The 20098-nt window shown below is 44.2% G+C and overlaps 2 protein-coding genes across 2 annotated transcripts in view; both read right to left on the minus strand.

The window, feature by feature from the left end:
- Positions 1-4355, minus strand: part of CNGA3 (cyclic nucleotide gated channel subunit alpha 3) — a 77876-nt gene extending 73521 nt beyond the window's left edge. The window contains 1 exon segment of the mRNA XM_082427391.1: positions 4284-4355. The gene's annotated coding sequence lies outside the window, so the exon portion shown is untranslated.
- VWA3B (von Willebrand factor A domain containing 3B) overlaps positions 3765-20098 on the minus strand; it is a 215020-nt gene continuing 198686 nt past the window's right edge. Inside the window, exons 24-27 of the mRNA XM_082427390.1 lie at positions 16865-16989; positions 15535-15672; positions 13182-13282; positions 3765-4891 (exon numbers count right to left, since the gene is read on the minus strand). Of these exons, the coding sequence (XP_082283516.1) occupies positions 4537-4891; positions 13182-13282; positions 15535-15672; positions 16865-16989 (719 nt within the window). The 3' untranslated portion in view covers positions 3765-4536. The remainder of the gene's footprint in view (positions 4892-13181; positions 13283-15534; positions 15673-16864; positions 16990-20098) is intronic.

Below are 20098 nucleotides of genomic sequence, written 5' to 3' on the forward strand. Positions count from 1 at the left end.
AGACCAGGGCTCAAACCCGTGTCCCCTGCATTGGCAGGCAGATTCTCAACCACTGCGCCACCAGGGAAGCCGCTACCCTTGAACTCTTATCTCTGGCACCTTGAGCCAGTCAGGCTGTAGTTTTCTGTGGCCTTGGCCATGAAAACTGTGGAGTGCCCTTAGGCCAGAGTGTCACCACCTCACAATTCTTACCTCTTCCAGTTGCAGGTTTTGGAGAATAAACTCTCCACATTCTGTATGCTTTTGAACATTTTCTTGTGAATTTAAATACTTGCTGACTTTTAAAAACATCTTATCCAGGTCTTACAATTAAGATTAATTAAGGGATTAGTTAAGGGATTTGGATTACCACTTCACATTGCCACATTTCTGGAAGTTCTCTAAATGTAGTTTTAATTTATATTTCTCTTAACATGAGTGAAGTTAAATATCTTTTCAAACTTTTAGGTTTATATATTTGCAAATAGTTGATGTCCTTTGCCTGTTTTTCTGCCATGTTTTTGGGCATTTTTCCCCCTCAATTTTTAAGAGTTTATGAAATACTAAAGTCTTTATGATATACTAAATTTCTATTTTTATTTGGGTCTGTTTCTAGACTCTATTCTATCCCATTGGTCTATTTGTCTTTTCTTGTGCTAGCACCATATAATTTTAAGCATGAAGATGTTATAGTGTTTTATGTGTTCTTACAAGTCCCTCCTCATGGCTTTTCTTTTTCAGTATTTTATAGTTACTCTCACATATTTATTTTTCCATATGCACTTTATTATCAACTTTTCAAGCCTTATAAAATATTTGCCGTTATTTTTATTGGGATTGTGTCACCTTAATAAATGAACTCAGTGGCTTCCCTGGTGGCTCAGTGGTTAAGAATCTGCCTGCCAATGCAGGGGACACGGGTTTGAGCCCTGGTCCAGGAAGATCGCACATGCTGCGGAGCAACTAAGCCCATGCGCCACAACTACTGAGCTTGCGCTCTAGAGCCTGTGAGCCACAACTGCTGAAGCCTGCACACCTAGAGCCCGTGCTCCGCAACAAGAGAAACCACCGCAATGAGAGGCTCACGCACTGCAACAAAGAGTAGTCCCCGCTCGCCGCAACTAGAGAAAGCCCACGCACAGCAACAAAGACTCAACACAGCCAAAAATAAATAAATAAAATAAATTTATAATAAATAAATAAATGAGCTCAGGGAGAACTAATATCTTCATGATGTTGAGTCCTTCTATCTAAAAACAAGGGATATTTATTAAGTCGAATTTTGTGTCTTTCAGGAGTGTTTTAAAGTTTTTCCCATATTGTTTTTGTTTATTCAAGCTACAGTTGATCCTCATTATTCATGGATTCCATATTTGTGATTCACCTAGTCACTAAAACTTATTCCTAACTCCAAAATCAGTACTCAAAGTATTTTGTAGATATGCATATGCTCAGAGTGGTGAAAATTTGAGTCCCCTTTCTGTCTCTTGTTTCAGCTCTCTTACTGTAAAATAGTGTCCTTTTCATGGCATATTTAGTGCCATGTTTTTCACATTTTTGTGTTTACTATTGGTGATTTCACTGTTTAAAATGAAGTAGTGTTGAAGTGCTGTCTAGTGTTCTTAAGTGCAAGAAGGCTGTGATGTGCCTTACAAAGAAAATATGTGTTAGTTTCCTTCAGGCATGAGTTATAGTGCTGTTGGCCATGAATTCTATGTTAATAATTCAATAATACATATTAAATAAGGTGTCTTTAGACAGAAACACACATAAAAGAAGGTTAGATATTGATCAGTTGGTGGAAATGATGTGACCAGAGGCTCACAGGAACCTAACCCCTAAGGGCCATAATTCAGTATTTGCTAAATTTAGTTTTGGAGATGACTTTATAGATCAGAACTGCCATTTTTAAAATGAGATTTATGAGAAATGGCTATATTTAATTTTCTATGTTTCTATTGTAAATGATGTTTTCATTACCAATATATCTTCTAATTGATCGTTATTTGTATACATGAAGACTACTGACTTCTGTATATTAAATTTCTATCCTGCCGCCTCACTGAATTATTTTTTTGTTTCAATTAGTATTATTATTTATTCTCTCAGGTTTTTCAGGCATATTCTCTTATCATGTGCAAATATAATTTTACTTCTTTTTCAATTCTAGTCCCCTAATTAATTTTTCTTATCTAATTGTGTTTGCTACAACTCCTCCCCCCTTTTATAAGGATGGTTTTTCATCTGTGTTGAACTGCTCTGAGTTAGACTAGGTTATTGATCCATAGATTCCTGAAGTTGAAAGGAACTTAGAGGTAATGTTGGTGATTCTGCCACTTGATGCATGAATCTTTTTTACATCATTCAAGTGGTCATCCGGTCTCTTCTTGAACCATCTGTTCCCTTTCTTCTGGTAAGAGCTTATCACCCTGTAGGCATTCCACATAGTTCTGTGTGGCTACCAGTCACTCCATCCTGATGCCTCTGCCCCTGGCTTATGATCCAGGCCAATTATCTAGGGTAGGCTATAAAATCTGGATACATAGCTATTACTTTTAGCAGATTGAATCCCTTTTATTACTTCTTCTGTCATACGCTAAAAGTGCAGATTTATTCAGTGAAAATCAAATACACAAATTACCTGAGGCAATGCATACAGATGCACATGAAGGATGGATGGTAATGCATCCCCTCCATTTGCTGCAGCCTGGAAACTGTCTCTAGACAGTAAGTCGGGCACTCACAGGGCTCACTTCATTTGCTTCTCAGAGATCAATGCTTCTGTCCAATGTTTTGGAAACTGTTGTTACATACATTTTATCAGGTGTTTTAGTTGTTTCAGGCGGGGGATGGGGGTTGGGGTGGAAATCCAGTTCCTGTTATTCCATACTGGCTGGAAGTGGAAATATGCAGTCATTATTGCAGTTTTCCCCAACACATAGAACTGGGCATTATCATTGAAGGACAACACATTGAACATATCACTTAATGTCATTGAGTATATCATGCCTTGTAATGTAATATCAATACACTATTTCATATATTTGTCCTGTGGTTCATCCTTGCATCCCTGTGGAGATGAAGAGGGGTAGAATAGTCTAATGGTCTCTCTGCAGCCTGGCCCACTGTGAGCACTCAATTGCTTGTTGAATAATTGAATGAATACAAGCAGGCTTACATGAATGCACTCATGCATGAATGAATCACTTTGACTGGGTGAATGGATTCTTTCCTACCCGCGCCCCCCCGCCCCACCCAATTCTCCACTGTGCAGACCAAACCCAGACGACTGCTCCAGAGCTTTCCTGCCTGGGTTCTGGGTGACAGGATGCCCAGTGACAGGACACTGTCCCCAGCCTTGTTCCAGATCATTTCCTCACTCCTCAATTTCTTCCTCCTTGCCTTACTACTTTTAGCCTGATGCTGAGCTGATGTCCCTTCTTCTTACATATTTTTGGAAGTGGTTAAATTCTTCACCATAACCCTGGTGACCCCCTAGCCTTTGAGAATGTAAGTATCACTTTTAATTAGGTTGTGGATTTTAGAGTATCACAACGCTGCCCTATCATTTCTATTTGCAAAAAGCATCCAATATTTTTCTTATTAATAATCTGTACTCTATTATTATCTAGCCCTAGAGCTATTATTGACTAGAAGAAAACAATTTGGGAGACTATTTCATTTTTAAAATTAATGACGCTAATTTTACTAAAATTTTTTTGAAGTGAATACTTTGGTACCTCATTGCTAAAATGTGTTCAGAGAAAACAGTAACAGCCCAATAGTTCTGAAATGTTTCCAGTGTAAGAGTTTTTATTCTGGTTCCACGCTCAGAGGTACCTACAACAGACTACAGACAAAACTAATTAGGGAGGGCTCAATAAAAATTTTCAGAAAACAGTAAAATAGGCAATGTTCAGTCTTGCAGCTCTCAGACAAGTTACTAGGTCTTAATTTCAGTACTAACATTTAATGATAAAATCTCTAATTCTGATGAGATGATCGATTTAAAACAAGACTGCAGGCTTGGATTAGAACTACATAATTTCAAGATTAGAACTACAGATTTCAAAAAATTTGAAAATCCTATGACGGTAATCTATCCGATTAAATTTCTGGGTGTGGGGAGTCTACCAGAAGACGGTATTCAATCAGTTTTGTGGGGGCAGGGAAAATAATAGGACAAAGAATGGTCCAGAAAAGCCAGAACCAATAAGCTCAAACAGATCCAGGTGGAGGATGGCAGGGAAGTCTACCTTTGTTACAACCGGGGAAGGCAGGGGTAGAATGAAGCATGGCCTTACCTCAGCAGAGGGGCTAGTTCCACAATGTCGGGTGGCTGAGGGCAGCCCAGGAGGAGCACTGGTTCTCTTACACATGGTTGCCACAAGACTGCTTTCAGGTTTCTCAGCGGTGCTCCCCAGCCCTTTGCTGCTGTGGGTGGCTTTGTAAGGGCAGGGCGGGGCTGCTCGAGGTGGAAGTGTGGCAGTGATGGCGTGGCTGGTTGACTCTTAGACCCCAGGCTGAGGACCTTCTCTGGGGAAGTGGATGTCAGCGTTACTTAAGGGTGCTAGAGTTTTTGCTCTCCTGGGGCCTAAACTGGCCCGGAAACTGGGGAGTGATCTCAAGTGCACTATCCTTGAGAGACATTTCAGGGTGTTCCTGAGAGAAATGATGTTGTCCCTCTCCCAGCCTGGGCTTGGGGTGTGTTTTGGGGTAGGACTCTTGGGACCTGTTTCCATGGGAAGAGTCATCTGAGTCCGAGGAGACCATCTCCTGGAGAGGTAGCCTCTTGGTGGCTTTCTTTTTCTTCCTTCTAGGGTTCTCCTGTCTTAGTGCTTGTAAATTCCCAGTGTTAACTTCTTTGATTGGCCATATTAGGAGAGCAGAGTTCTTTATCTCCGTGTCTTCCCTAGAGAGAGAGAGAGAGAGAGAGAGAAAGAGAGAGATCAGGGTTATCCTGGTCTTGATGGCTGCTGTGTCTACAGAAATGTTCAAGCCAAGAGATAACAAGTGTGGTGAGGATGTGGAGAAAAAGGAACCCTCATGCACTGCTGGTAGGAATGTAAACTGGTACCGCCACTATGGAAAACAGTATAGAGGTTCCTCAAAAAATTAAAAGTAGAACTACCATGTGATCCAGCAATTCCACTTCTGGATATATATCCAAAGGAAATGAAATCAGTATCTTGAAGAGATATCTGCACTCTCATGTTCATTGCAGCATTATTGACAATAGTCAAGACATGGTAACAACCTAACTGTCCATTGGTGGATGAATGGATAAAGAAAATGTGATATACATGGAATATTATTTAGCCATAAGAAAGAAGGAAATTTGCCATTTGTGACAACATGGATGGACCTTGAGGGCATTATGCTAACTGAAATACGTCAGACAGAGAAAGACAAATACTGTATGATCTCACTCATATGTGAATCTAAAAAGAGCCAAACTCACAGAAACAGAGAATAGCATGATGGTTGCCAGGGGCTGGAGAGGTGGGAGAAATGGGGAGGCGTTGGTCAAAGGGTATAAAAAAATAAAAGAAAATATATCGGGCAGTTTATTTATCTAGAAGTGTCATCCTTCAAAGAAGGCATCTTGGGAACACCACGACCCCATCTCAGCCAGGCCATCATGGCATACCATTTCGGGAACTTGCCTTTTTCAGGGCCTTTAGGGTAAAGTAAGGACACCAGCTGTTCAACCTTATTTTGTTCCCATAATCAGTACCTGCTACCTTGATCACCCAGCTTTCACTCTGAGTAACTCTGACCATGGCTGCTTCAGATCCTTTTGGAAATTGTTAAGAAAAAAATTACTAGAGTGGAAAAAGATTTTTAGTTGCTTTTAAATAGAAAATTTCATCAATCGAATTCCTCTTCAAAGGATCAAGATTCACCACATGTGATACTTTTCAAAGATTGGCTCAAAGACTCAGGAGGTAATTTCCAAGAGACATTAAAGAATTGGCCTGACCAGTTCACACACATTAGGATAGCTATTGCCAAAAAAAGAAGAAAAAAAAAAATCAAGAAGTAACAAGTGTTGGCAAGGATGTAGAGAAACTGGAATCCTTGTGCACTGATGGGAATGTGAAGTGGTACAGCTGCTGTGGGAAACAGTGTGGCAGTTCCTCAAAATACTAAAAATAGAATTATATAAGCCAGAAATTCCACTTATGGGTATATACTCACAAGAATAAAAGCAGGGACCCAAACAGATATCTGTACACTGATGTTCATAGCAGCATTATTCACAATAGCCGAAAGGTAAAAGAAGCCCAAGTGTTCATGGACAGATAAATGAAAAAACAAAATATGATATATACATGCAATGGAATACTGTTTAGCCTTAAAAAGGGAGGAAATTCTGGCATTTGCTGTAACATGGACGAACATTAAGCTGAGTGAAATAAGCTGGTCACAAAATGGCAAACGCTATGATTCCACGTAGATGAGGTACCCAGAGTCGTCAACATCACAGAGATAGAACATAAAATGGTGGTTGCCAAAGGCAGAGGGGAAGAGGGAGTGGGGAGTCCGTGTTCGTGGGTGCAGAGTTTCAATCTGAGAAACTGAAAAAAAGCTCTGGAGATGAATGGTGGTGATGGTTGCACAACAATGAGAATGTACTTAATGCCACTCAACTGCATGCTTAAAAATGGTCAATTTTATGTTATGTATATTTTACTACAATAAAAAAGTTGGCCTGAGCAATAGCAGTAGCATCGGAAAAAGGCTTCCCAGGAGGCCACCAACAAGATGATCTTTAAATATAAGGCCAGCGCCTGTGTGGATGGGTAAGTTCTGTGAGGCCAGGTTCTCAGAGACTCAACTTGAAATCACGCTACAAGACTGGAATCACCAACCTTGTTCTTTGAAATCTAAACTCTTATCCACCACACTACCATCAATTCTCCCGCAAATCACTACCCTGCTCCAGAGGAGACTAAGTCGACACATACTATTTCCTTTTCAGGGGTTTTCTCTGTTTCCCATGTATTAGAGTTGGTCGCAGTCTATAACCTGTCAGCTCTCCGAGAGAAGAGCAGCAAGGAAGGAATGCTAAGAAGAGAGTTTTCCGGGTGTACTAAAGGCACCCAAAGGGTAAGGGAGAGGAGAGGCCTACCTGCCCACCTGAAAGACACTAGGAGATGATCTTGGAAGGAACCCAGGAAGCAGAGCATGAAAGACCGAGAAGCAACGTGTGTCCAGCCCTCCCTCAGTAGGGGGTTGGTCACATAAGTGGTGGACCACCTGGACAATTAAATTCGAGGCAGGCAATAATGGAACAAGAAGTGCCCTTGTCATGTAAAGATGCAAGTAACATATTAAGTAGAAAAAATGGTGCAAAACAGAACGTATGTTACATGTTCATTTCTGTTATTAAGATTGTGAATATGGGGGATGATTGGAAACCTTCACATCCATCTCTTAATAGTTGCCTCAGAGAAATGGATTCCAGGAGAATTGTCACTTTCTCCACATTAAGAAATCTTTTTTTCAACTGTCATAAATGATTAAGAGAAACAAAGGTTTCTATTTTGAGGAAAAAGGAGCAAAATGGCAGAGAAAACACTCTAGAAGGATATACATCAAAATGCAAATGGTGATTACTCTTGAAATGTGGAACTACGGATGGTTTTTATATCCCTTTTGTTTTTTGCTTTTAATTCCTAAATTATATTAACTATGCATTACTTTTTGAATAAGAATAAAACAGTATAAGTTATCATGATTCGAATAAAAATGGGCTGGGATTTTGATGAAGGAAAAGCCTTTACATCAACCAAGCAGATGCTGCGAAGCCACTCTATTATATTCTCCAGAATGACTGATGTCGACCAAGTTCAAGATATTCCACAAGGAAATGTCCCCTTATGGGATGGGGGAGCAGGGTAGGTGTGAATCTGATGTGAAAGCTCTTATCCACGGCCCCGGCCCCCCATGCACCCTCACTCTGCTCTGTGGGAAGGGGAAGGGCGGCCACGCTCCCGACTTCAGCCAGTGGACATTCTCCACCAGCACACCTGGAAGGGCCCTGCTAAGTGGCTTTCTTTTGCCCTATTTCATGCCAAAACCGAGTTAGATTTAGTGCCCTATTATCTTAGGCTACAGAGTTGGTCAACACTGCCGGGGATCGTGGAGGAGCCAGGCACTGCGCCTTCACTGGCCCTTCAGAGCAGCTCGTTCCACTGCGGGGAAGAGTTCTGAGCATCCTGTCCGTGCTCTCCTTGGGTCAAAATCCACCGCATTCACCTGACCAGGCACTGTCAGCTTGCCCATATTCTTGCTGGTTCCCTGAGGCCTCATGTCTATTCTGCCCTAAGTGTGTCTCTGTTGGCAAGGCCATCTTAGAACATGAAGAACAGGAGGACGTCTGGGGTAGGCACCGGATAGACATTTGATGAGGACCAGGAGGCCCCTGAGTTTTAACAACGGAAGGGGCAGAAAAAGGAGAGACTGATAAGAAAAGGCAGTTTTTGCTATCCAGATTGCTCTCACTGGCCCTCAGGGGTAACGAATCGCCATGACTCTCTGTGTTCTTGTCCCAAGTACCAGCACGCCTTCTGAGGACAGGTAATGGCACCTGACCCTCTGGATAAGGTAGGACACTCACAGACAGGGTTATGGCGGAACTGCTTGTTTTCCAGGCCTTAGGAAATGGGGTTCCTGATCTGACCAGAAGGGACCGAGGGAGCTAATGACATATACAGGTTTAATGATTTCCAGAGGCACAACTCCTTCTAAGGGAAAAATAGTCAGTAGTGACCGGGTGAGATGATGGGAAGTGATTCATCTCAGAGGCAGCACTGAATCTTGAAGTTTTAATCGATGACTTACTATCCCTGCTGTCAGGAAGGCAATGTGAGGCCATGCTACATGGATAAGGGGAGGAGGGTTCAACAATATGGGAATTATCATTTCCTTTGGGGGCACAGTCCTAAATCCGAATAGCTTGATGGAAAATCGCTAAACTGCTCAAAGAAAGGTAACGAGAGGCTAATATTTTGTGCAATAGGAATTAAGAGCTGGCTGCAGACACAGACAAACCACAACAGAACCCTGGGAGGGGGCTCTCCCCTCCAGGATTCTCCCACCCAGCCACGTCCCCAAGACCACACGGTTATCATCGTGCACCAAGGGAAGAACACTCTTGTCTTCAGGATCTCACTGCCCAACAACCTCCTTCAGATGCCCAGTGATTCTTCCGGAGCACAGAGAAGATGATTAGTCCAATCTGGTTTTCCTGTGATCCCATTTAGAATGTTGCTAATTTTTTCAAGAAATCAAACTCCCTCTATGGTGAATCTTCTTAAAGAGGAGACTTGAAGGTAATTTGCCCAAGCCTTGTTCTGTCAACAAGGAAGGGAGAATGGATTCCAGCTCTGCTGGGAGGGGTTTCCTGCCAGTTACATGGCACCAGAGGCGCCCTGCCCAGAGGAGCACGTGGTCCCCACCTGTGGGTAGCTGAGTAACACCTGCTAGAGGCGTTTCCCTTCAATGGAGAAAACCGGAAGTCAGAGCATTAAGCCCACCAAGCGCGCCTTCCCTGAAGGAGCCGGAGGCCGCAGCCTTCTGATGTGAACAGGACCCCAGGGGAGGTAGTCAGGGAAGACCTCGTGCTGTGAATCTCCTGCCTGGCAAGGAGGGAGGATGCCAAAATGAAGGAAAATTCCTTCTGGCCCCCTTGCTTTCTGGAGTTAGGAGAAATTACATGTGTGTTCTCTAAATGGAGAAAGTTACTGACAGGTTAGGGAATATTTTCATTCAGAACAGACATCTCTGATGGCACGAAACGCAGAAAAAGCTCAGGGACCTTACTGAAGGTAAGGCAAGGCAAGAGCAACCATTTCCCTCCACCAGACACACCTCTCTCAGTGGTGCTGTCAGAGAATGCAATCATCAGGTTTCAAAGGAAAGAGAAAACTGGAAGAGCCTCACCTGACCTCACATCACAAACATAGTAATACTAAAACTCTCTCCTTTAAGGACTAGTTATTTGGAATTTAGCAAAATGGGTAACATATTTTGCAAGACAACCTTGCTATAAGTCTTCAAGAATCATTTGTGTCAAATTTTGAATTGAAAATGAAAATTTGTATCAGCTGTGGCCATATTCAATCAATTTTGAACCCTTTACCTTCCAAATACTTTTCTTCCTGCCTTTCACTGTGTACCACCCTTGTTAGGAACCAGAGGAGGGGCTTGTAGAAAATACTCTCAGTCACCCCTAACTGAAGACCCCAAGAAGGAAGAAAAAGAGGAGGGGCAGAGGGTGGAGAGCTGGATCTCTAGCATCCTGGTCCACAGCTGTTTGGGGCCACATACCCCTGGTCTTACCAACCCCAAATGGATGGTTATAGTGGACTCAATATTTTAAAATTAAATTTAGCCATATGATGTCCCGCTGAAGTTGTAACCTACAGTACATTTCTTTAATTAGCCCATGAAGAAAGCACCATGAGTTTTTTTTTTAAATGGTCTCATCTGGGGTAATAGTGTGAAGATTTACTAAAGAACAACCAAAGGGAGGTGGCACATTTAGAAAGGAACTGAGAAAGAGTTTCTGATGAGAAAGGACCTACCAGAAGGAAATCCCAGTGTAGATACAAAATAAGACCTACGCCGTTATTCTGTGTGCTCACGTCTACCGGCCCTGATTACGGAAACAGAAACAGATTAAGCTCTGAACGTAGCCGGCTGGATGTGACCTCTGCTTAGGAGAATTAAATGCAGTCTCTTTCTAGCAGAGAGGCAGCTAGAGCAACGAAACAGTGGAAATTACAATGGGAGACAAGGGGGTCAATGAACGCTTCCGCTGTGTAAAGCCCCAGGAGCTGGGGTAAGTAACTAGCAGCAGAGTTTTAAATAAGGCCTGGGGTAGTACTAAGGTAGAAAAGAATGAAAGGTTTTTCTCAACATAGAAAGAATTGAATTTTAATTCTAAAATAGTGATTGATAATACTGAGTTTAGTGAAGATGGTACCTAGACACATGTATCCATATTCCTTTATAATGTACTGTAATTTGGATATCATATTGTTTGAGTAGGATTTTGAGACCAACAAAAGTGCTCTTATTTAAAATGATATATTCATCTTGAAAAAGATTGAAGGATTGTAGAATATATTTTCAACAATCCTACCTAATAGAAGCTTCTCTGTGGAACTACATACCCCTCAAGGAGCCTTGCTGGGCATCCCCTAGTATTTGTGTGTTCATCGGTTCATTCTTCAAATAGTCCTTGGGTACATCCTGTGGGCTGGACCCTGGCAACCAGGATTTAGAAGCAGATAGAACCTGGCGCCCGCTTTCAAGGACTGATGCCTAGTAGGGGTGATGGTCCTGAAAGTACATGGCCCAACACAAGGTAAAATTCCTATAATGAAAACGTCTACAGGATGCAGTGGGATCACCTCACCACGTAGGGCTGGAGTCCTGGAACACAAGGCTTGCATTCAATGTTGGAGTTCCCCAGGTGGCCAAGGGCAAGAATAGCATTCCAGGGAGGAGATACTTAGTCTATGCAAAGGCACAGAGCCTTGAAAAAGCACAGCATGGGAAAAAAACTGCAAGTTTTTTTAATGGTTAGTTTACAAATTTAGTATGGTTAGTGTGCAGAGGGGCTTTTGGGAGGTTTGTTGGGGAGTGGCTAGGGGAGAAGTAAGGCCAGCTAGGCAGGCCTGGTTCAGGCCAACAAAAGGCTAAGCTAGGATAAGAAGAGGGATGGGGGGGGTTCGTGGGGGAGGGGCAAGAGCAGATTTACATGTGAGGAAGATTCCTCTGCTCAGCACTTAGGGGAGATGGCGGGACCTCAGGGCAGGAGGAGGTGGGAGGAGGAGGCCTCAGGAAATGGGAGCATTTGTGCAGCCGAGCTGAGAAATATTTGCAAGCTGTTTGTGGAATGTGTATGTCTCTAAATAAATCCACTTCTTACCTATCACTTTGTCTCTTCACTGAATTCTTTCTGTGATGTGACATAAAGAACCTGAGCTTCCAGGTGTGTGAGACCAGGTGTGTGATCTCAGTTAAAATACAGTGGGCTCAACTCCCAATCTGGATTTTGGCTGGATTCGAGTCCCAGACCATGGGTTCAAGTCCCAATCTGAGTTGTGCGGTTTCAGATCTGGGTGGCGAAGGGAGAGGAGGTTGCTGGGTCACACTGCAGCAGGCAAGGAAGTCTAGTTATTTAGGATCATGTGTGCACACGTGTGTGTGTGTGTGTGCAAACAGAAGAGGCAATTTTGGGGTTTTGCAGAGGTGAAGGAATCGGTGGAGAGGAGCTAAGGAGAGAGGGGAGGAGAGTCCAGGGTTAAATCACAGAGCAAGGACCCGGGCCGGGGGGGGACAGGCCTGCTGGACAGATCAGCATTGGATGAGGAGGGACTCTGACATGAGGCAGAGAGATCCAGGCTTCCACAAGCCCAGAGGTGAGGAAAGCGGCGCAGGGAGAGAATGTCTGGTGGTTTTTGTTTACGAAGCACAAGGTGAGGCCACTGGGAGACTGAAGGTTGGCACCCAAAGACGGCTCAACCCGTGCTCAAAATCCACCTTCACCTCCAGGTTCAGGGCTCTGACTCCAACTTTGATGCCCCTCGTTGGCCCCATGGACTTGGTCTTGCCTGCTCTTCAGGCCTCAGCTTTTTCTTACTGATTTTGCTTTAATCCACCTTTCCAGCTGTTAGCCATCCTGCTGCCTCAGATGTAAATGTGTTTACCCCACTGTCGCCCCTGGAAACCATCACCCACCCACCCACACTCACCTGGGCACAGGCAAGCCAGGGCCAGCACCTCACTCTCACCCCCAACAGGGAGAGGTGATGGGTGATTAGTCCCAACTGCAACTTAATCTAACCTGTGCTTTATAGTGAGCCTTCATTAGAAGACCTTGAATCCTTACAAATAAGAGGAAAATAATTCCTTCAGAGTCATGACAGGATTGAAAGCTTTGCTGAAGGGTCAGTAAAATACATAATGTTGAATCTGAGATTAGAACAAGATAGACAAATAACCAGCAGGTAAAAGCTGTGACGTTGAAGGAACAATCATCATAGACTTGCACTTTGGTAGGAAGTCCTCCACCTTTGCTTTTCTCCCCAAGTATTTAGAGATCGTGGATCTCAACTCAGAAACAGATTAAAAGTGCAAAGATATAAATAAAATTCAGAAAGTAGAAAGTTGGGTCCACTTACACTTTTGAATCCTCCTGAATTGGGGGTGACTTAATATGAGCGCAAGAGAGAGCATATTTGTTTTGGCTGATCTTAATAAGTGCACTCCGAGGGCAAAATTCCTGTAATAATACCAAAAGAGTTCATTCAATTTAAATCAGAAATGTCCACAATTCAGATGTAATTTTAATCTAGCTCAACCCACTGTAATAGCTACCAGCCATTATCCTGTTCTGGTGATACTTAAGAGGGCAGCGTAAACGCAGAGTCTAGCTGGATAATTTTACGCTGAATAAAAGTCATCATTGAGTCCTACCTGTCATTTCTCCACATCCTGGATCATTTGTCAAGTCCACCATTTGTCAAGGTGTGTGTGTGTGCACGTGCATCCACTGATGTACACGCACGCACACAAACACACACAGACACACACCTTCATATAACCACCTTCCTTTCTAGCTTAATTCCAGCCTTGGCCAACTCTTTCCTGGACTTATAAACTATCAGCACCACCCCATGCTGTATGTCCCACTGTCAGCCCCTGGGTCTCCCAGAATTTCTATCAGAACTGTCCTCAGCGTCCATCCCCAAGACCATGCTGTCTAGTCCAGGGCCCCACTGCCAAGGGGGGTAACCTCCAGAGTCCTTCCTGGGCTCTGAGGCTCTTCCCCAGGGATCCTGGGTCACCAGCTTCATCTCTCCCCACACCTGGGACCCACCCACGGGCATCTCTTCAAACGTCCCTTGATTTGCCTTCTCCTCTCTTGCCTGGTAGATGTCCCCAGAGCAGGGCCACCTGGCAGAGATGCTTCCCACCCGCTGCCCTTCCAGGCTCCTTCAATGTCATCCAAACAGCTCCAGGAAAGTCCATTATCTCTCACGGTTTTTCCTGGGTTGATGAGAAGATGCCCTTTCTCCCTCTTGTTCTGTCGGATGGGATACAGTGTTCCTGGGGCCACTGGCTCTGAGGGCCTTCACTCATCCATCCTACATTTCATCCCTTCATCCTAAAATTCGTTCACCATGACCCCTTCCCTGATGGACATACCCCATGCTACAGTCAAGAATCGATTAGACATTCACTTTGCTATACAGCAGAAACTAACACAACAATGCAAAGCAATTATACTTCAATAAAGATGTTAAAAAAAAATTGATTAGATATTTTTGTCCTGTTTACTAGGCAGTTGGGCATAGACATTTAGAGTGCAGGCCACGGAACCAGACTGCCTGGGTTCAAATGCCTGTAACACCCGCTCACCCTGGGTGTGACTTCACCTCTCTGCTTCAGGTTCCTTATCTGAAAATGCAGATAAGAGTACCTACCTCACAGTGTTCTGAGCAGCCAGCTGTTCACTATGTGTGAAGCACCTGGGTTAGTACCTGTGCCACATAGTAAGTGCTGAATAAGTTAGCACGACTCTTTCGTTTGCTGCTTTTCGCAAGCCAATCCATTTTCCAGGCGTATTAAGTGGGCCATCAAAACAATGTTATTTCCATTAGAAAACATCATTCATTCAAGTACCTTATAAAGCAATTGTGAGAACTTGCTCTTCATCAGCAGCAGTACCAGGGATGCAAAGATGGATAGGACCCGGTCCCTGCCTTTAAGGAGTTGGGAGATTGGTGAGGGAGCCGGGGCGGGAGGAAGGCAGGACAGTGTGCAGGGGAACCTGAGGGCCTCAGCAGAACTCAGGCGGCATCTTCGGGTGACAGGAGATTTTATGGTATGAAGATGGGGAGGGCGGTCCAGGAAGGGTTAAAACCCAGCGGCTTGGGAAAGCCCACTGTGTTCGTGAAGCAGTGAGCCTTCCATAGGGCTGGTAGCCAAGCTCACAGGGCAGGCGGGGGGCCGGGCAGGGGTCGGGCTGGGCTTTTCCTTGAGGTTGCTGAGAAGTGTGTGTGTGTGCATGCGTGTAGGGGGGTGAGGGGACAGGGGGCACATCAGGTAGGCAAGTGACATCATCAGATTTGTAAACTGATAATGATTTTTTTCTAAAACTTTTAGGAAAAATACAGAGGGAGAGAGAGAGTGGGACTGTAAGAGCCTGGGGAGGCCGCTGACGAAGCCAGAATTGGAGCGAGCCTCCCCAGACCCCAAACGTGGAACCAGAGCCCCAAAGACCATCTGACAGAGGAGTTAGGAGGCCACAGCGACCTTAGCAAAGGCGGATTTTGTGTTGCACAGCGGACAGAACTCTAAGCACAGGGAGTGGATGTGCAGGGGGAATAGAAACAGCCAGGGAGATGGCTCTTCCGAGACGTCTGGCGGTGCCAGGAGAGAGCCAGGCATTGCCTGCAAGAAAGGCAGGGGTAAAAGGAAGCCACTTTCTGCCTAGCGAGAATGTTCTTTTCTAAGTGAAAGTCTACTTACTCTCCGGTTGTTACATTTTAAAACTGTGTAGACTTTATCTTCAGCCACATCTTGATTTGGAACTGCTATGACAATGGCGGGGACATAGAAGTCAAATCCTCGGGGTATCACAATTTTGGCAAACACATAATCTCCAACCTGTAGATGAGAACATCTTTCACGGCAAATATTTTGCTTATCCATCTTAGTGACAATATTCATATAAGCTTGTTTTAAAACACCCCAAGATGACTAGCAAGTACTGATGCTAGAATTCAAATACATATTTTTTTTTTTCTCAGTTGGAAAGAGTCGCTAGTTCCAAAATTCTCTGGGCTCATTGGGCCATAGCTGGAATTTTGTGACCAGTTTGGGGAAGCCGCATTTTAGCAGGGCTTCCGCTGACAAGGGTCTCAGGGACAGTCAGCAAGATGGTGAGGGGTCTGGAAACCATATCTTACAAAGACTGGGTGAAGGAAGCTGTAATGTTTCACAGGAGGACCAGGGAGAGAATGGACGGTGCCCTCCTGTGTCTGAAGGGTTATCAGGGACAGAGGAAAGGAGCAGATTTGTTTAATGTGGTTCCAAAGCTCACACCTGGAATCCATGGGAAAAAGTCACAAGAGATAACTTCCAGCAGAAAGAAAGTCTTGTGAAGGGGCATACAAGGCTGCAGGGCACCTGTCAGATGGAGAGGATTCACGGTCAGGGGGAAAGTGCACTGATGTGCCCTCTGAGTCTGCCCAGGGGAGGTGGGAACAGACAGCCAACGTGAATCCTATGAGCACTCCTCAGCACTCTTCCTCCTGGCTCACACTATCCAAGAAACAGCAGCAGTGCAGCTTTCCGGGGGGTTTTCTCTCTACATTCTCGCCTTGGTGCGGGGATGAGGATAGCACAGGAGGATGTGCCAGACACGGCACAGCTCTGATGAGTTTATAAGCAGATGAGAACACATCAGCCCAGCTCACCCCTGGAATGCATGTTCAGGGGTAACTGCATTATGGCATCAAGGTCTGGCATCAACTGACTACAACGTCAAGGAAAGGGCTACCTCTGCCTTTGTTATTAAATCTGTTTTAGTATAATCTTCTGCAGTGAAAGCTTCAAGAGCACCAGCAGTTACAGCAACTCCCGCCCCACGACCATCTATTGTCTGTAAAGCAACAAGAGCCTCAGGGGCAATGCAAGCAGGTCTGTGCAGTCCTGAGCTACTTAACAGGGTGTTAGCAGATCAGGGTCAGGAGCAAAGAAATTGCTAGGCAAGGGGTCATAGGAAGAGGGGTCACTGTTATCCAGAGCTCTAGGAACGGTGAAAAGGGGCCCAGGAACAGATGGCTGGAGCAGGTACCTGGAGCAGTGGGCAGGGCATGGCGCCCCCCACAGGTGTGATGAACGAGATGGGCACGACCTTGGTGTCTCCATACCTGAAGCCCACGAGCGCGTGGGTGGGGCTCACACACTTCTTCACAACCCCTGTAAGGAATCACATTTAAAATAAAACAGAAAGGCAATGCCTATTCCCTTAGGCTTGCCCCATCCTGTTGGTCAAGCTAAGTTACAGCATTTTGCCTGCTTACATCAGTGTGCCCCTTGGTTTCTCCACCAGATAACACTGGATACTCTATGATGCCTGCTGGGGTTGACCAACTCAGAGTGCAGTTCCGTGCTCTGCTCTAGAGCTGAGCCAGGAAGCTAAGAGAATGCATGGGAACTTGTTCAACCAGCATTACAGCAGCCATCCTGCTGTGAACACTGTTCCTAGAAATATCCTTTCCCTGGACATTTCCTACCGTCTGATTTCCTTATTTATTTTAGTCATATTTCCTTCTGTAATACTTGGAGACAGAAAATCGTTGTTAGTATACACACTACTGTATACAAAATAAATAACTAATAAGGACCTACTGTCCAGCACAGGAAACACTACTCAATATTCTGTAATGACCTATATGGGAATAGAATTTAAAAAAGAGTGGATGTAGGTATATGTATAACTGATTCACTTTGCTGTACACCTGAAACTAACACAACATTGTAAATCAACTATACTCCAATAAAAATTAAAAAAGGAAAATCATTGCTAAATTGTGAAAGTGAAAGGAAATATGAATTTTCATCCTCAGCTTTTCATCTAATATTACACACCCCACAGTGTCCCTAAAATGTACAATCAGAAAAGGAAGAAAAAAAGAAGCAAGAAGTTTTCTTGTCTTTTAGTTACGTGCAGAGATTATTATAACAGGAAAAGAAAATATTGGTGTTAAGGTTCACATATTTTGTCATTTATCCTAGTTGAAATTTATTATATTTTCCCATTTAAAAGGGATTATAAATACTGGGGGCACGTTTTGACTTCCCCGGCAGTAACAGCTGCACTTGGACCCCCTAGTTTGAGACAGAAATGTGCTCGTCCCCACTGGGCTCCCACAGGGTGCGTGCCCGGCATCCTCGCCCCAGCTCACACACCGGCGTTGGCAAAGTCCTATGTGCTTTCAGGTGACAAAGAAACGGCTGCTGATTTTCATCTCAAGTCCAGGTGTCTTGTTTTAAACGGCCAAAGAAAGGGAAAACTTATTTTTTTTAAAAAACACCACACACACACGAAAACCAGCTTTACATTGTCTGTTTTCTTATTGGACTATAAACGTTCAGTTTGGTTTCTGAAATATTCTTTACACATGGTTCACACATTTTCTACCATAAACTGACTCTACCCTTTTAATTAGGAAAACTAACACTACTTTTTAGAAGGAATTCCTATTATGAAAACAAAGAAGAACCCCTCTGAGTTGAGGAGAATCCTAGCATCCCCAGCACACAAGCCCATCCCAACCCACCCCGACCCCGGCCCTGCCCCAGGCAGGGGTAAAGGTCTGGGCTGCCAAGATGACCTTGTTGGCCAGTGGGACCCTCCTCAAATTCTTAGTCTTTGGGACTTTGCAGAATCCAGTCTTAAACCTGGGATGCAGTTTTTCAGGTATCTGCCTCAGTTGAGTAGCTGTGTGACTGTATGGCCCGTGGTGTCTAAGCCATGTATCGGCTGCCTTTTACAGAAAAAGGCTGCCGACCCCTGCTCAAGATCATTAGACCTAGACTTTTGGTATGTTACTACCAGCTCTTTTTTTTTTTTTTTAAACTCTTTCCTCATCTTTTATTCTGATAACAAGCAAAATAGCTCACTTAGTGCCTTGTATTCTTTTTTTTTGAATTTTATTTTATTTATTTTTTTATACAGCAGGTTCTTATTAGTCATCCATTTCATACACATCAGTGTATACATGTTAATCCCAATCTCCCAATTCATCCCACCACGACCACCCCCCCTGCCCACTTCCCCCCTTGGTGTCCATACGTTTGTTCTCTACATCTGTGTCTCTATTTCTGCCCTGCAAACCCGTTCATCTGTACCATTTTTCTAGTTTCCACATATATGCGTTAATATACGATATTTGTTTTTCTCTTTCTGACTTACTTCACTCTGTATGACAGTCTCTAGATCCATCCACGTCTCTACAAATGACCCAATTTCGTTCCTTTTTATGGCTGAGTAATATTCCATTGTATACATGTACCACATCTTCTTTATCCATTCGTCTGTCGATGGGCATTTAGACTACTGGCTCTTTTATGTTCCAATCTCTGCAGATGTGGATCTTTGTTCGCCTCCAGAAATTACTGTAGTTTCTTCCAATCTAACTCTAGAACCAGCCTCACGGTGTTGACACCTGGCTGTCCTCCAAGGCGGGAGGACCCAGAGTTGCTGGCCTGTTCGGTCATGGCTCAGCCTCTGCACTTACCCCTTCTCCACCTCATTAAGGAGTTGCTACCATTTCTAGGCCCTGATTCAAGATCAGCTTCCAATTTTTGGCTGCCCTTACACTGCAGTTTCTCTTTGCCCTCAGCCTCAGAGAGTTGAGACGTTGTTTACTGCTTTGAAACGTCTCCTGGGACCATGTTAAGGGACTGGGCTCTGGAGGTTGGACCAGCAGGCAGAAAGAAGCATCTCTACTCCGTCATCTTCCTGGGTATGAGTCGGCCTCCCCATCTCAGCCAGGGGGCTCTCCTGTACCCAGGTACGGGGGAAAAGGGGGCACACCTTAGTTGAGACCCTCAGCAAAAACACTGCCTATGCCCAGAGGTCAGAGGAGTGAAGAAACAGTCTAGGCAGACAGCATGGGTGAGTTCATTTGGTGAAAGAAGCAGGAATGGTTTTCAATCTTCACTCCAAACAGGAATTTCTCAGGCTGGAGAGTGGATTTTTTTTAACCTCTGGCTATAAGAACCTTCTGATATTCATAGCCCGGCTCGAATCCCATTTCCTGAAAATGGCGTCAGTTCTGCTCTACCAGAAGCGTCCCCTCCACCTGCCCCCCTCCACTGAATGCCAGCCTACATATCTAGTCATCACATTCTCTTCTTCTTTAGTCTCAGAGGTTTCCTTTATAGCCCACTGTGCTGGTTTTTGCCTTTTCAAATTGCTCTTAAAGTTTTAAAGCTGTTGTTAAAGTTTTTAAACTGCAAGCAGCTCCCTCTACCCCCAGGTGAGGACCCCAGGTGAGTTGTTTATATCTCCCAAGAGGAG

Source organism: Balaenoptera physalus (genome assembly GCF_965194825.1).
Source record: "Balaenoptera physalus genome assembly, chromosome: 15".
Taxonomy (NCBI): Eukaryota; Metazoa; Chordata; class Mammalia; order Artiodactyla; family Balaenopteridae; genus Balaenoptera; species Balaenoptera physalus.